The 16,040-nt window shown below is 39.1% G+C and overlaps 1 protein-coding gene across 1 annotated transcript in view; it reads left to right on the top strand.

Moving 5' to 3' along the window:
- The first annotated feature begins 330 nt into the window (after positions 1-330).
- Positions 331-16,040, top strand: part of Myh15 (myosin heavy chain 15) — a 138,908-nt gene continuing 123,198 nt past the window's right edge. Inside the window, exons 1-4 of the mRNA XM_028755586.1 lie at positions 331-466; positions 4,411-4,517; positions 12,791-12,934; positions 15,881-16,037. Of these exons, the coding sequence (XP_028611419.1) occupies positions 379-466; positions 4,411-4,517; positions 12,791-12,934; positions 15,881-16,037 (496 nt within the window). The 5' untranslated portion in view covers positions 331-378. The remainder of the gene's footprint in view (positions 467-4,410; positions 4,518-12,790; positions 12,935-15,880; positions 16,038-16,040) is intronic.

The raw sequence follows: 16,040 nt of genomic DNA, 5'->3' as shown, positions 1-16,040 counted from the left end.
CATTTCCTCTACAAAATTATTAAATTTTAATTTTGAAATCTTGTTAGTATAAAGACAAAGAAATGCTGGGCCAATGATTATTGTGGTTCATCAATATTTTATTTATATTTTTCTTCTGACATTTAAAGTGATATATTTTCATAGGTTCCTGAAAGAGAGTGACCTGCCTTTGATGGAGTTAGATGTCCTTGAGTTCATTTGTGCCAAGAGACAGGCATAGAAGAAACTTTTTTGGTCTATTATAAATGATTTATCATTGTAGAATGAGTGCCTCAATTCTTTTTCTCTTCATATCTTTTTGCAGAACAAATCCTTTCAGATTACCTGCAGTCCTGTATTTCCCCTGCCCTCTATCATCCACCAGTGGCTATTTTAAGAATGATGGATCTGTCTGAGTTTGGAGATGCCACAGCCTTCCTCAGAAGAAATAAAGCTGACTCTCTGTTCCAATCCCCAGCCTCTGATGGTAAGACTTTGTAGAAACTCTTGCCTTAAGTTCATATTATTACTTCAGGGTGGCAGAACTATTTGCTTGGCTGCAATGAACCATCAGGTCTGGAGACTTACCTATTTAAATCTATTTAAATGGCGTGCAAAAAAAATGCTATGAATCTATGAACAACTGAAGACATCAAAGTGTCCAGGCCAGGTATAGAAATTTCCAAGAAAAAGAAAAGGAACTTGGAGGAATTCCAGGCCCACAACACATTTATGTAGCCCTTAGACTAGTATTCTCTTCTAGGAGTTGCCATAGGTCGAGGCTTCCTTAGGAACCTATTAATTATCAGTGAGCACGTATTAGCAGGGAGAGGTCTAAGGCTTGGCCGAAAGTTGGCTTCTTTTCACACTGTGAAGGAGGAAGGAAATAGTGCTTGGGAGCTGCGAGGCTGGAGGTGAGAGCTTGTCTCTGTCTGCAGACATTCCTGCTGTTGGAACTTGGCCTTCTGGCACAGGTCAGCAGGATTTCTCAGCCAAAGTAAAAGAAAGATCAGTTAGGAGACTGACACTGGAATTCACAATTTCTTTGAGCTTCAAGCAAGGCCAAAGGTTAATGAGGATTTAGCTTCAAATAAAAAGGCCAACTTCTACATTAAAATTTCCAAATAAATGTAACCTTCACCCTCATTTTTTTTTTTTTTTATATTTCTGGGCTGCATGACCATTCTCTAAATTTCAGCTAATTGGAGATTTGGAAGTCAGATTCACAGTGTGGTTTGGCATCAGGTCACCTACATGTCTTAATTCCAAAATTATTTAACAGTGCACAATAAAAACTGAACATTGTTCTGGTACCCAGAATTAGTCAACATTAGACTTTAATGTGACCAATTATAATACAAGCCAATTATGAAGTAAATTATATTTCCGTCACAGACCTACCAGTCCTGGATCAGCTCCCAGTTTTCCATCCTTGTATTTCATTAGTGTGATTGCATTTCAAAGTAGCTAATTATAATCCTTCAGATCAAACAGAATAACAGAACACTCCCCAAAGTCAGAAGTTATCATGCAGAGGCATTTTTACAGGCAGTTAGGCAACTAAGACAAGATGGTGATAGTGCTACTAGGGAGAAAAAAATCAAAATTGTGCCAACACAGTAGCAATATTTCATCTATAGAATCAATACTATAAATGATTGCTTAAGATAGAGCAGTCCATATAATCTTGATTAATTATTTAAACACATCATCCTTCTTTATAGATATTCACTGGCAGCAAACAGATTTTAAAAAGTATTACCAAAAGTTCTTAATCTCTCTGGGCTAGGTGGCAGAGTTTGTATTTAGAACGCAGGCCAAATGGAAACACTTTAATAATAAGTATTTGGCCAACTTGGATTTCTATTTCCTGTTTGTGGTCATCTATTTAGTTTATCAGTAGAATAAAGGATTTTGCCTTACTGAGCCTTCTTTTTATTAATCTGACAAAGTTAGATGAACAAAAACTCCTGTCCAGCCTACTTTCTTTCTTTGCTGCTAGGACCAAATAGTGCTATAAACTTGAAATTAAGTTTAATGTAGTACAATGATACCCAGAAAAGAAAACTAGAAATACTGGGTGTTAGGGAGGAAGACTAAAGAATGACTATCCAAAACCAAACCACTGATTTTATCCCAGAAGCGGTTAAGTTTCTATTTAATATGACTATAACTTTGAATATAATCTAACTATAATTTTCTCTCATACCATAGAACAGAGCCCCATAAGAAATGATACAAAGAAACAGCAATGGTCACTTGTGAGCCTGTTAACGGTTAGTTTTAGTGTTTTAAATTCTTTTTATACATCTCAAAATTTCCCTAGTAATCATTGACCATCTTCATATTATATGAGATATATAATTAGAGATGGTTATCCCAGAGGAAAAAATATGGGGGAAATATCCTTCATTTATATACAAAAAACAAGATTCCATAAGGCAAAATGGTTGCTAGACAACTCCTTAGTAGCAAAATCAGTACTAAAGTCTAGATGACCCAATTCAAATGCAGTGACATCTGCATCTGGAGTCTGCATTACTGATGGGCAGAAGGAATTAAAAGTTGACTCATTTCATCTACTTTAGTTTTTAAAGAAAAGATGCTGCTATGGACTGTGTCTCTGAGAAAGACTTCTGAAAATTCTTCACTCCCACTGTTACCTGAATGATGAAGCAAAGAGCTCACTGTGGGGTGGTAGGTGAGCCCTACTTCAGAGAAAGTCAGGAGAGAATAAAGAAGCTAAGCACTTGTTAAAGGAAGCATGAGATAATGGAGCAAAACTAATTTAGGAGGATGGTAATTTGATTTTTAGAGTCATTAGTCTAATCACTGCTAATAATTAGCCATGACACTGTTGGCACTGTGCACAAGTCTTATTCTTCTTCCCAAGTTCAGAGACTGATAGGGAGACAGACAGACAGACAGACAGACAGACAGTCAGGAAGTTACAGAGAAAGACAGTAACAGAGAAAGAGAGTGAGACAGAAAGAGAGAGAGAGAGAGAGAGAGAGAGAGAGAGAGAGAGAGAAAGACAGAGACAGAGGCAGAGGCAGAGACAGAAAGACAGAATCATCAAATTTCTTTTAAGTAATAATATGTTTTTAAATTCATAGTCTTTAATATACTAAAGAAGTATTTTAAAAAATGAAATATATTTTCACATACTAAGATAAAAGCATCAGTGTTTGCATAAAAAGGAGCAAATAATAAGTACAACACAAAAACCAGTATTCAAAAGCATAAAAATGCAGAAAGGCAGTGAAAATTGAGTTACAAGGGATTATCACATCTGCTTACCACGCAGTTTTCAGGGGAAGTTGTTTGTAATTAGGGAAAGGGAGAAAACAGTGCACTGTAAATTGTCATAGTAGGAAAATAGTGAGCAATGCATTTCGATGCATAGACAAGAATGGGGGCAGAAGAGGAGAATGGTGCCCAGTTCATTTCCTCTTTTTGTACACATTCATCACTGTGACCCATAGCCCATCTTTAGGGAAAATATCTGGTAAGGGCTACCTGCCTGCAGCACTGAAATACCTGATACTTTGGTAATGCATATTTTAGAGTTGGTAGCAGTAACCTAGCTTTCATTCCCATTAGCATCATGGTAAAATGTGGTTTTTATCAATGCCTTCCCCTCGCCCTTTTTCCTATTTGGCTGAGGAACTCTTGTAGCATGCTAAGAGTCATTTTTTTTTTAAGAACATACTTTCTATTCCTTTAAATGGCTAATTGCTCCAGGTGGACACCAATTTGGTAAGTATTTAAATGAACCCAGAGAAGCTTTTTCTTGCAATTACAGGACTTCTAACTTATTTCACTTAAGTATTTTATGGGTTACTTTTATGAAAGACTTCTTTACTTAAAGATAAAGCATTGACTGAGTGAACAGCAGAAAGAAAATAATATATGATGGGAAATATAAATCAATTTTATTATATAACAAAATAATGGATATTCTTCTTCAATCTATTCAATTTAGCATGACCTTTGCTTAACAGACTTTCATTCAATGATTTAAATATAGTGTAAAGAAACTTTAAGGACAGGTCCATTAACCTACAGTTTTCCATAGATGTAACTAGATCATTTTTGAATAAGTCTTTTGAGGGGGTCTGGGAAAGAATAGAATGACCAGGAGAATATCCAAGGGTGTAGTGTTGTGGTAGGATGAGGAAGCCGAGTTAGGTAGGCAGTTATAATCTAAGGGTCCATGATGCTGGCAGATATCTGCTTGCTAAGATTTATCTCATTTCTTTACAAGCATGCATGGGTAAGCAGCCATGGTTAGCACTCATACTTTTTATATAATTTTGTGACTTATATTGACAGCTCCAAGACTTGGTAGAAACAAGATTATATTGGTATGAAAATGACCAATGGAAATGCCCTTGAGCACTGTAATTATAATCTATCTTTTCTCTCTAGGGAAGAAGAAATACTGGGTTCCCAATGGGAAGAATGCTTATATTGAAGCTGAGGTTCAAGAAAGTGGTGATAATGGACAAGTAATTGTACAGACTAGAGATGGAGAGGTAAAGCAGGCCTTTTCCTTCTAGGGCTGTCTGTGCTCTCCTCCTAGTCAGGACACTAGGTATATCTTTTCTCTAATACTATGCTCTTAGGGTAAGGGATGCTGCTGATATATCTTGGAGACCTAACACATGTACTTTTACCCTTACCATGAAATATATCGAATGAATCTAAATAAGGTGGTTATAGTGGAAAATATAAACTTTGGACTTCACAAATGTTTCAAGTTCTTTCTTCTCCCCCCACCCCATTCCATTTCTTCTTTCTTCCTCCTCTTCTTCCCTTCCAGTAACTTCTGCTGCTTACATAATGTCAGTCTATGTTTTCTAGAATGACCTCAAGCTCATGATCCTCTGTCTCCCAAGTGCTGAATCTAGCTGTGTGCAGCACGAAGGAAAAGGAAGTATGGGGATGGAGCTCTTGCCTACCATGTGTGAAGACTTATGTTTAATTTCTAGTATTTTCATAATGTTTTTTACTAGAAAAAGATGTATGATTTTAGTAAAATAACATCATATCAGAATACCCAAGAAGTAGGTAATGTCTAGTTGGGGTGAATTCGAGAGAAAGAGAATAAAGGGTTAGATGGCAGAGGAAAGCTGTTTACATTGCAGCACCCAGGAAGCAAAGAGAGACAGAGACAAATAGCACAGAGAGAACATAATATGCTTTCAAGTCCTATCTTCATAGTCACATGTTCCTAAGCTAGGCTCTACCAGCTATAGTACAACCAGCTGGAAACTCATCTAGAGATCAATGTACTGGTGAAGTGATACCCTAATGACTAAATTACCTCTGAATAGTGCTGCTAACCAGAGATCAACTCATCAAAAGAAACTTTTTTTCTCAAACCATGACATGAGTTTAATTATTCACCATTCAAAACATGTTCTCTGTGTCAGCTTAGCTGTGCTGAGAATCTTAATGGGGGACGGCAACTAAATAATGAGAGTGTATGAGAAAGAGAGACCACATATCAAGATATGGAGCAAATAGGCTGGTGCTTGGCCAAATATCTGTCTCTCTCTCTCTCTCTCTCTCTCTCTCTCTCTCTCTTTCTTTTTTCTCTTTCCTTCCTTTTTTATTTCATTTCTTTTTTTTTTATTGAATGATTTATTTACATTTCCTATGTTGTCCCCTTACCCCATCCCCCACCACCCCCTCGGAACCCCCAATCCCCTCGCCCCTCCTCCTACTTCTCTGTGGATGTAACCTCTATCTACCCCCCCCACTCCCACCTCCCCACCCTCAAAATTCCCACCCCCTGGGGCATCCAGCCTTCATGAGGTCAAGGTTCTCTTCTTCCACCTATGCCCAGCAGTGCCCTCCACTTTTACATATTCAGCTGAAGCCCTGGATCCCCCTCTAAGTGCTCCCAGGCTGGTGGTTTAGACCCTGGGAGCTGTGGTTGGTTGGTATTGTTGCTCTCCTCATGGTGCCACAAACCCTTTCAGCTCCTTCAGTCTTCACTCTAACTCCTCTATTGAGAACCCCATGATCAGTTCAATGGCTAGTTGTGAGCATCTGCCTCTGAATATGTCTGACTCTTGAAGGCCTCTGAGGAGATATCCATATCAGGCTCTTATCAGCATGCACTTCCTGTCTTCCACATCAGCATCTACCTTTGGTGATTGCACATGGGATAGATACTCAGGTGGAGTGGTCTTGAGAAGGCCCCTCCTTCAGTTTCTGTCCCTCGCTTTGTCTCCATATTTGCTCCCTTGAGTATTTTGTTGCTCCTTCTAAGAAGGACCGAATCACCCTCACTTGGTCTTCCTTCTTTATGGGCTTCATGTGGCCTGTGAGTTGCATCTTGGGCATTTCAAGGTTCTAGGCTAATATCCAATAATCAGTGAGTGAATACCATGTGTGTTCTTTTGTGATTGGCTTACCTCACTCAGGATGATAATTTCTAGTTCCATCCATTTACCTAGGAACCTCTCGAATTCATTGTTTTTAATACCTGAGTAATACTCCATTGTGTAAATATACCACATTTTTTGAATCCATTCCTCAGTTGAAGGACATCTGGGTTCTTTCCAGCTCCTGGCTATTATAAATAAGGCTGCTATGAACATAGTTGAGCATATGTCCTTGTTATATGTTCGAGCATCTTCTGGGTATATGCCTAGGAGTGGTATAGCTGGATCCTCGGGTAATGCTATGTCCAATTTTCTGAGGAACCGCCAGACTGATTTCCAAAGTGGTTGCACCATCTTGCAGTCCCACCAACAATGGAGGAGTGTTCCTCTTTCTCCACACCCTCGCCAGCATCTACTATCACCTGAGTTTTTAATCTTAGCCATTCTGACTGGTGTGAGATGGAATCTCAGGGTTGTTTTGACTTGCATTTCCCTGACGACTAAGGATGCTGAACATTTCTTTAGATGCTTCTCGGCCATTCGAGTTTCTTCCGTTGAAAATTCTTTGTTAAGCTCTATACCCCATTTTTTAATAGGGTAATTTGGTTGTCTGGAGTCTAATTTCTTGAGTTCTTTGTATATATTGGATATTAGCCCTCTATCAGATGAAGGATTGGTAAAGATCTTTTCCCAATTTGTTGGTTGTCGTTTTGTCCTATTGACAGTGTCCTTTGCCTTACAGAAACTTTGCAATTTTATGAAGTCCCATTTGTCAATTCTTGATCTTAGAGCATATGCCATTGGAGTTCTGTTCAGGAACTTTTCCCCTGTGCCCAAGTATTCGAGGCTTTTCCCCACCTTCTCTTCTATTAGTTTCAGTGTATCTGGTTTTATGTGGAGGTCCTTTATCCACTTAGACTTGAGCTTTGTACAAGGGGATAAGAATGGATCAATTTTCATTCTTCTACATGTTGTCCTCCAGTTGAACCAGCACCATTTGTTGAAAATGCTGTCCTTTTTCCACTGGACAGTTTTAGCTCCTTTGTCAAAGATCAAGTGAACATAGGAGTGTGGGTTCATTTCTGGGTCTTCAATTCTATTCCATTGGTCTTCCTGCCTGTCTCTGTACCAATACCAGGTAGTTTTTTATCACTATTGCTCTGTAGTACAGCTTGAGGTCAGGGATGGTGATTCCTCCAGAAGTTCTTTTATTGTTGAGAATAGTTTTCGCTATCCTGGGTTTTTTGTTATTCCATATGAATTTGAGAATTTCCTTTTCTAACTCTGTGAAGAATTGAGTTGGGATTTTAATGGGGATTGCATTGAATCTGTAGATTGCTTTTGGCAAGATGGCCATTTTTATTATATTAATCCTGCCAATCCATGAGCATGGGAGATCATTCCATCTTCTGAGATCTTCTTCAATTTCTTTCTTCAGAGACTTGAAGTCCTTGTCATACAGGTCTTTCACTTGCTTGGTTAGATTCACACCAAGGTATTTTATATTATTTGCAACTATTGTGAAGGGTGTCATTTCCCTAATTTCTTTTTCAGTCTGTTTATCTTTCATGTAGAGGAAGGCTACTGATTTGTTTGAGTTGATTTTATAACCAGCCACTTTGCTGAAGTTGTTTATCAGGTTTAGGAGTTCTCTGGTGGAAGTTTGGGGGTCACTTAAGTATACTATCATATCATCTGCAAATAGCGATATTTTGACTTCTTCCTTTCCTATTTGTATCCCTTTGACTTCTTTTTGCTGTCTAATTGCTCTGGCTAAGACTTCCAGTACTATATTGAATAGGTAGGGGGAGAGTGGGCAACCTTGTCTAGTCCCTGATCTTAGTGGGATTGCTTCAAGTTTCTCTCCATTTAGCTTGATGTTGGCTACTGGTTTGCTATAAATTGCTTTTACTATGTTTAGGTAGGGGCCTTGAATTCCTGATCTTTCCAAGACTTTTATCATGAAGGGATGTTGAATTTTGTCAAATGCTTTCTCAGCATCTAGTGAGATGATCATGTGGTTTTTTTCTTTAAGTTTGTTTATATAGTGGATTACATTGATGGATTTCCGAATATTGAACCATCCCTGCATTCCTGGGATAAAACCTACTTGATCATGATGGATGATTGTTTTGATGTGGTCTTGGATTCGGTTTGCTAGAATTTTATTGAGTATTTTTGCATCGATGTTCATAAGGGAGATTGGTCTGGAGTTCTCTTTCTTTGTCGGGTCCTTGTGGGGTTTGGGTATGAGTGTAATTGTAGCTTCATAGAACGAATTGGGTAGTGTTCCTTCTGTCTCTATTTTGTGGAATAGTTTGAAGAGAATTGGTATTAGATCTTCCTTGAAGGTCTGATAGAATTCAGCACTAAAACCATCTGGTCCTGGGCTTTTTTTAGTGGGGAGGCTTTTGATGACTGCTGCTATTTCCTGAGGGGTTATGGGACTATTTAGATGGTTTATCTGCTCCTGGTTTAACTTCGGTACCTGGTATCTGTCTAGGAAATTGTCCATTTCATCCAGGTTTTCCAGTTTTGTTGAGTATAGGCCTTTGTAGTAGGATCTGATAATTTTTTGAATTTCTTCAGTTTCTGTTGTTATGTCTCCCTTTTCAGTTCTGATTTTATTAATTTGGATACTGTCTCTGTGCCCTCCTGTTAATCTGGCTAAGGGTTTATCTATCTTGTTGATTTTCTCAAAGAACCAACTCCTGGTTTTATTGATATTTTGTATTGTTCTTTCTGTTTCTATTTGGTTGATTTCAGCCCTGAGTTTGATTATTTCCTGCCTTCTACTCCTCCTGGGTGTATTTGCTTCTTTTTGTTCTAGAGCTTTTAGTTGTGCAGTCAACTTGTTAGTGTGTGCTCTTTCTAGTTTCTTTTTGTAGGCACTTAGAGCTATGAGCTTTCCTCTTAGAACTGCCTTCATGGAGTCCCACAAGATTTGGTATGATGTGTCCTCATTTTCATTGAATTCTAAAAAGTCTTTAATTTCTTTCTTTATTTCTTCCTTGACCAAGTCATCATTGAGTAGAGAGTTGTTCAGTTTCCATGTGCACGTGGGTTTTCCATTGGTTTTGTCATTATTAAAGACCAGTCTTAGTCCGTGGTGATCTGATAAGATGCAAGGGATTATTTCAATCTTTTTGTATCTGTAGAGGCTTGTTTTGTGACCAATTATATGGTCTATTTTGGAGAAGGTACCATGAGGTGCTGAGAAAAAGGTATATTCTTTTGTTTTAGGATGAAATGTTCTATAGATGTCTGTTAAGTCCATTTGGTTCATAACTTCTGTTAATTTCAAAGTGTCTCTGTTTAGTTTCTGTTTCCATGATCTGTCCATTGCTGACAGTGGGGTGTTGAAATCCCCCACTATTATTGTGTGAGGTGTAATGTGTGTTTTGAGCTTTAGTAAAGTTTCTTTTATGTATGTAGGTCCCCTTGCATTTGGAGCATAGATGTTCAGAATTGAGAGTTCACCTTGGTAGATTTTTCCTTTGATGAGTATGAAGTGTCCTTCCTTATCTTTTTTGATTAATTTTGGATGAAAGTCGATTTTATTTGATATTAGAATGGCTACTCCAGCTTGTTTCTTGGGACCATTGGCTTGAAAAATTGTTTTCCACCCTTTTATTCTGAGGTAGTGTCTGTCTTTGTCACTGAGGTGCGTTTCTTGTATGCAGCAAAATTCTGGGTCTTGTTTGTGTATCCAGTCTGATAGTCTGCATCTTTAAATTGGGGAATTGAGACCATTGATGTTAAGAGATATTAAGGAAAAATGATTGTTGCTTCCTGTTATTTTTGTTATTAGAGGTAAAGTTATGTTTGTATCTTCTTTTGGGGTTGTGGGAAGATTACTTCCTTGCTTTTTCTAGGTTGTAGTTTCCCTCCTTGTGTTGGCATTTTCCATCAATTATCCTTTGAAGTGCTGGGTTTGTGGGAAGATATTGTGCAAATTTGGTTTTGTCATGGAATATCTTGGTTTCACCATCTATAGTGATTGAGAGTTTTGCTGGGTGTAGTAATCTGGGCTGGCAATTGTGTTCTCTTAGTGTCTGTATGATGTCAGTCCAGGCTCTTCTGGCTTTTATAGTCTCTGGTGAGAAGTCTGGTGTAATTCTTATAGGTCTCCCTTTATATGTTACTTGACCTTTTTCCCTTACTGCTTTTAGTATTTTTTCTTTGTTTTGTGGATCTGATGTTTTGATTATTATGTGACGGGAGGTATTTCTTTTCTGGTCTAGTCTATTTGGTGTTCTGTAGGCTTCTTGTATGTTTATGGGCATCTTGTTCTTTAGGTTAGGGAAGTTCTCCTCAATAATTTTGTTGAAGATATTTACTGGCCCTTTAAGTTGGGAATCTTCATTCTCATCTATACCTATTATCCTTAGGTTTGGTCTTCTCATTGTGTCCTGGATTTCCTGGATGTTTTGAGTTAGGAGTTTTTTGCATTTTGCATTTTCTTTGACAACTGTGTCAATATTTTCCACCGTATCTTCTGCATTTGAGATTCTCTCTTCTATCTCTTGTATTCGGTTGGTGATGCTTGCGTCTGTGACTCCTGATCTCTTTCTTAGGTTTTCTATCTCCATGGTTGTCTCCCTTTGAACTTTCTTTATTGTTTCTATTTCTAGTTTCAGATCCTGAATGTTTTTGTTTAATTCCTTTTTTGTGTTTTCTTCCATTTCTTTAAGGGATTTCTGTGATTCCTCTTTAAGGACTTCTATCTGTTTACTTGTACTCTCCTGTATTTCTTTAAGGGAGTTACTTAATTCCTTCTTATAATCCTCTATCATCATCATGAGAAGTGATTTTAATTCTGAATCCTGCTTTTCAGGTGTGATGGGGTGTTCAGGGCTTGCTATATTGGGAGAACTGGGCACTGATGATGCCAAGAAACTTTGGTTTCCGTTGCTTATGTTCTTCCGCTTGCCTTTCGCCATCTGGTTAACTCTAGTGGTACCTGCCCTCACTGTGTAAAACTGGAGTCTGTATTTCCAGTTATCTTGCTTATTGCAGAGCTCCTCAGAGTCCAGAGGTCTCTGTGGTCTTATGGTCCTAATCTTCTGGGTGGAAGAACTCCTGGGACTCAGGCCACCTCTTGGATCTGGAAACCCTTCTGCTCTGAGTGCAGTGGGTCCTCGATGACTCAGGATTCAGTTTCAGCTGCTCTGAGTGCAGTGGCTCCAGCTGCTCTGAGTGCAGTGGCTCCTGGATGACTCAGGATTCAGTTTCTCAACAGGACAGGAGCAGACCGACTCTGTGTCTGCTCCAGCCCAGAGGACCAGGCAGGGGCGGAAGGGCTTTATTTCATTTCTTAACTTAATTTTATTTTATGTTTCTCTTTACTTATTCACTTTACATTCTGCTCACTGTCCCCTTTCCGGTCACCACCCCCTATAATCCTTCCCCCTTTCCCCTCCCCTTCTCCAGTGAGTGGGTGGGGTCCCCTCATATTCCCCACCTGGCACTTCAAGTCTCTGCAACTCTTGGTGCTTCCTTTCCCATTGAGGCCATACAAGAAATATAGTCACAGGGGATGGAACAGAGACTGAGAGAATGGCCAACCAAATGTGCTTTTAAAAGCAATCTTTTCATGAGAACTGAGAACCAGAAGAGAACTCCCTAAGTCCACCCAAGTGCAGAATCTCAGTGTCCTTCTTTAGGTTGGACCTCTTCAGTGTCCCCTACCACCTCTCTGTTTTGCCATCCTGTAAATTAAGCTACCAAAATATATACCATTGGGGGAGATTCCCAAACTATATTCCAAAACTGTAGCGTCCTCTACCTGTTCCCAAGGTTCTGATCTGGAATATAGTTCAAAATGTAGTAACTCTATATTAGGAGTCGTTTACGGGTGGGGTAGGACCAGGGTAGTACATTATAGTCAGAGCAGCACAAGCAGTCATAAACCTATCATTTTATGGTCTGTAGCCCAAAGAATGTGAAGTGGGTGCTGGGCCCCACAGTACCTTCAATACTCACAACTCTACAATGATGTACCTTCAATCACCTAAGAACTTCTCTATAGACCACAATTTTTAAAGGGTCTACAACCTTTCTATAGTAACGGAGATTTAACGTATGAGTCTTTGTGGAACACTAAGGATTAAAATTGTAACAGCCTTGAAAACTGTAAGGTGTATGGTTGTCTACTTTGAATAGTCTTTTCAAAGGCATACAAAAACATATATGCATAGGAGGAGATAGAAGAATAGTATCTTTGCTTGTGTGTTGAGACAAGATCTCTTTATGTAGCTCTGGTTGGTCTGGGCTCACTAACACTCACTAGGTAGACCAGGGTAGCCTTGAACTCACAGGATCTCCTCTTGCCTCTGCCTCTGCAGTGCTAGGATTAAAAGTGCTACCATGCACTGCTAAGAACATATCCTTTCTTTTTCTGTTCTCTGCAGAGTCTGAGAATTAAGGAGGACAAAATTCAACAGGTGAACCCTGCAGAACTTGAAATGATTGAAGATCTGTCAATGCTGCTTTACCTTAATGAAGCATCTGTGCTACACACCCTGAGAAGGCGTTATGACCATTGGATGATCTATGTATGTATATGGGCTTTCCTAGAAAAATCTCACGTTGGAACTTGTATTAGCTGTCTCAACTTTTCAGTGATATCTTACATTTAGTTATAATATCCTCATATGAACATCCATTCAGAAGTCACTGTCTCAACACATTCTTTAGTTTTATCTGGGCAGCATGCATGCCATTTCTCAGAGGATGCCATACTAAATTGAAAGTATGAAGCTTAGAACCTGACAGAATAGAGTCCTCATGCCAGCTCAGTTATTTATTAGTTAAGGCAATGTAGTCTACCAAAATTAGTTGTGGAGGAAAATATAATTGAGATGTTGTTTTCAACATAATATTGTATAAAAATAAAACCAGGACATGCTTGTATTCATACGCACAACACTTTTGTGTACATACACAAATATGCTAGAATTAGGAATGGATAAACATATATTACATGCTCACATTGCTGTCTAGAGAGAGCTAGATTGTCATTGAGCATCTTCCGTGGCACTCTATATCAGTGTTTTCAGGAAAGAACAGCTGAGTATTTGGCAATCATGTCACAATTGTTGCTATATATGTTCTTTGTAGGAATGCTTGATTTACCCATTCAGTGTTCAATGAACCTTTGCATGATAAATAAGTTAATGAAAAACATAAAAGGATGGGCATGGTGGTACACATTTTTAACCTCAGCACTTGATAGGAAATGTCAGATGGATCGTTGTGAATTTCTGGCCACCCTTATCCACATAGTGAATTTCCAGACAGCTAGGGCTATGTAGAGAGATGCTGTCTCAAAAAACAAGCAAAAAAGTAAGCAAACAAATAAAAGATAAAAATGCTCCATTTATGAGCCTGGAACACTGGTAAGTCCAAATATAGACAAATATAGATTTGCTAAACATGGACTTTGATTTGTATTCATCATGTGTATAAACCTACTGCTTAATGCATGGAGATTCAAGAACAGCATTAAGTCTTGTCCTGACACTGTGAAAGACACTTGTATTCAGAAAGACTCTACATCAAGTCCTTAGAAGATGAAACTTCTCCTTTAAGACACCCAATCCATGTTGCTGAGAAAGTACACGCAGTCCAAGATGAAGATGACTTTCTCCTTTCTCCGTATTTCCAGCCTTGTTAAACTGCCTGATGTTACCTTTCTATAAGAAAATGGGATGTTAATATTTGGCTCTACATATAATTTAGAAAGTTTCATATAAAAAATTAAGTACAGGAGGTAACTCACCAGCACTTGGGAAACCAATTGGTTTCTCAAGTCATTAAGTTCCTGATGGTTGGTTGGTTGATTGGTTCCTCCTCTGTTTTCCAAACCTATGCATTATTAGCAGTACTGAGAACAGGTTAAGGTAGTGGCCACAGGGATCCAAGACTGTGACAGGCAACCATCCTAGTCTTCAACTATCTGACTTACCAGGTGACTGTTTTAATTTCTCTGAAGATTTGTCTCTCAACAAAATTGACACTGAATGGGCACATTTTTTAGGGTTTTTTATATTACTATTGTTAAATAATTTTATTTATTTACATTTCAAATGTTGCTCGCCTTCCTGGTCTTCCCCCAGAGTTCTTCCCCCTTCCCCCTCCCCTTTGCCTCTTAAAGGGTGCTTCCCTCACCCCCACCTCACACCTTCAGCATCCTCTTCCCTAGGGCATCAATCAAGTCTTTATAGAATTAGGCCCATTCTCTCTCACTGAGGCCAAACAAGACATTCCTATTCTACATATGTGCTGAGGCCCACAGATAAGCCCATATTTGATCCTTGGTTGGAGGCTTAGTCTCTGGGAGCTCAGAGGGGTCCTGGCTAGTTGATGCTGTTGTTCTTCCTATGGGGTTGGCATCCCATTCATTTCCTTCAATCTTTCCCCTAACTCTTCCATAGAGGTCTCCAGACCTCAATCCAATGGTTAGCTAAAAGTATCTGCATCTGTCTCAGTTAGCTGCTGGTAGCGCCTTTTAGAGGACAGCTATGCTAGACTCCTGTTTGCAAGTATAACATGGCATCAGTAATAGTATGTCAAGGTTTGGTGTCTGTGCATGGGATCAATCCCAACTTGGTCCAGTCACTGGATGGACTTTCCTTCAGTCTCTGCTCCATTTTTGTCCCTGCATTTCATTTAGACAGAAACAATTCTGTGTCAAAACTTTTGAAGATGGGTGGGTGGTTCTGGGAGCCTCTTACATCTCAGGTCTCTGGGATTTTCTAGAGGTTCCTCCTGCCCCTAGCTGCATTTTTCTATTCATTCTCCAGGCCCTCTGGGCTTCTTCCCTGGGTACTTTAAAGCAGTATCAATTCACATACAGTCCTGAAGGACATTCGTCTCAAATAAAGTAAAAACACTGCTGTTGTACTTCTTGTGAAACCACTAGAGGAAAAGACTCTCTTGTCTTCTCAGGCTTCTTCTGTCTACTGGTATTCATTGTGTTGGTTTTATCTCAGTCTCTTTTCAAGAGTTACATTGTGGGTGCTAGAGAAATGGCTCAGAGGTTAAGAACACTTGTGGATTTTTCAGAGGAGCCAGGTTTGGTTTCCAGTAACTATATGGAGGTCCATAGCCATCTATAACTCTAGCTTAAGGAAATCTAGTGTCATCTTTCGGCCTCTGCTGGCACCAGGCATATATGCATGCACATTCATACTTGCATGCAGGCAAATGCTCATACACATAAAAATAAAAATCTTTTAAAAAGAGACTTACATGTGTCAGATGTTTTAGCAGTAAGTTCATCTCCCAGAGATCGAAGGCAATCCAAGGTCTTGATGTTGGCCTAACCCAGATCTGTTGGATTCTGTTAGAAATAACTTCTTCACAATAATTCAAATCTTTCATCTTCCACGTTCCCTTACAAGTAAATAGTCAAACTAGCATTATATGACAGGGAAGTCCTGGTAAATGTGGGAGCGTTGCTAGTCTATTTTCTGAAATCCACTCTGATCTCTCCTCAGACATATTCAGGTCTCTTCTGTGTGGCTATAAACCCTTACAAGTGGCTCCCAGTGTATCAGAAAGAGGTCATGGCTGCCTATAAAAGGAAGAGGCGATCTGAGGCTCCCCCTCACATCTTTGCTGTGGCCAATTGTGCCTTTCAGGATATGCTTCGCAGTA

The sequence above is a fragment of the Grammomys surdaster genome, unplaced genomic scaffold (genome assembly GCF_004785775.1).
Source record: "Grammomys surdaster isolate TR1022 unplaced genomic scaffold, NIH_TR_1.0 126066, whole genome shotgun sequence".
In the NCBI taxonomy this organism is placed as follows: domain Eukaryota; kingdom Metazoa; phylum Chordata; class Mammalia; order Rodentia; family Muridae; genus Grammomys; species Grammomys surdaster.
Note: the sequence above shows the minus strand (reverse complement) of the source record. Positions and strands in the feature narration are given on the sequence as shown.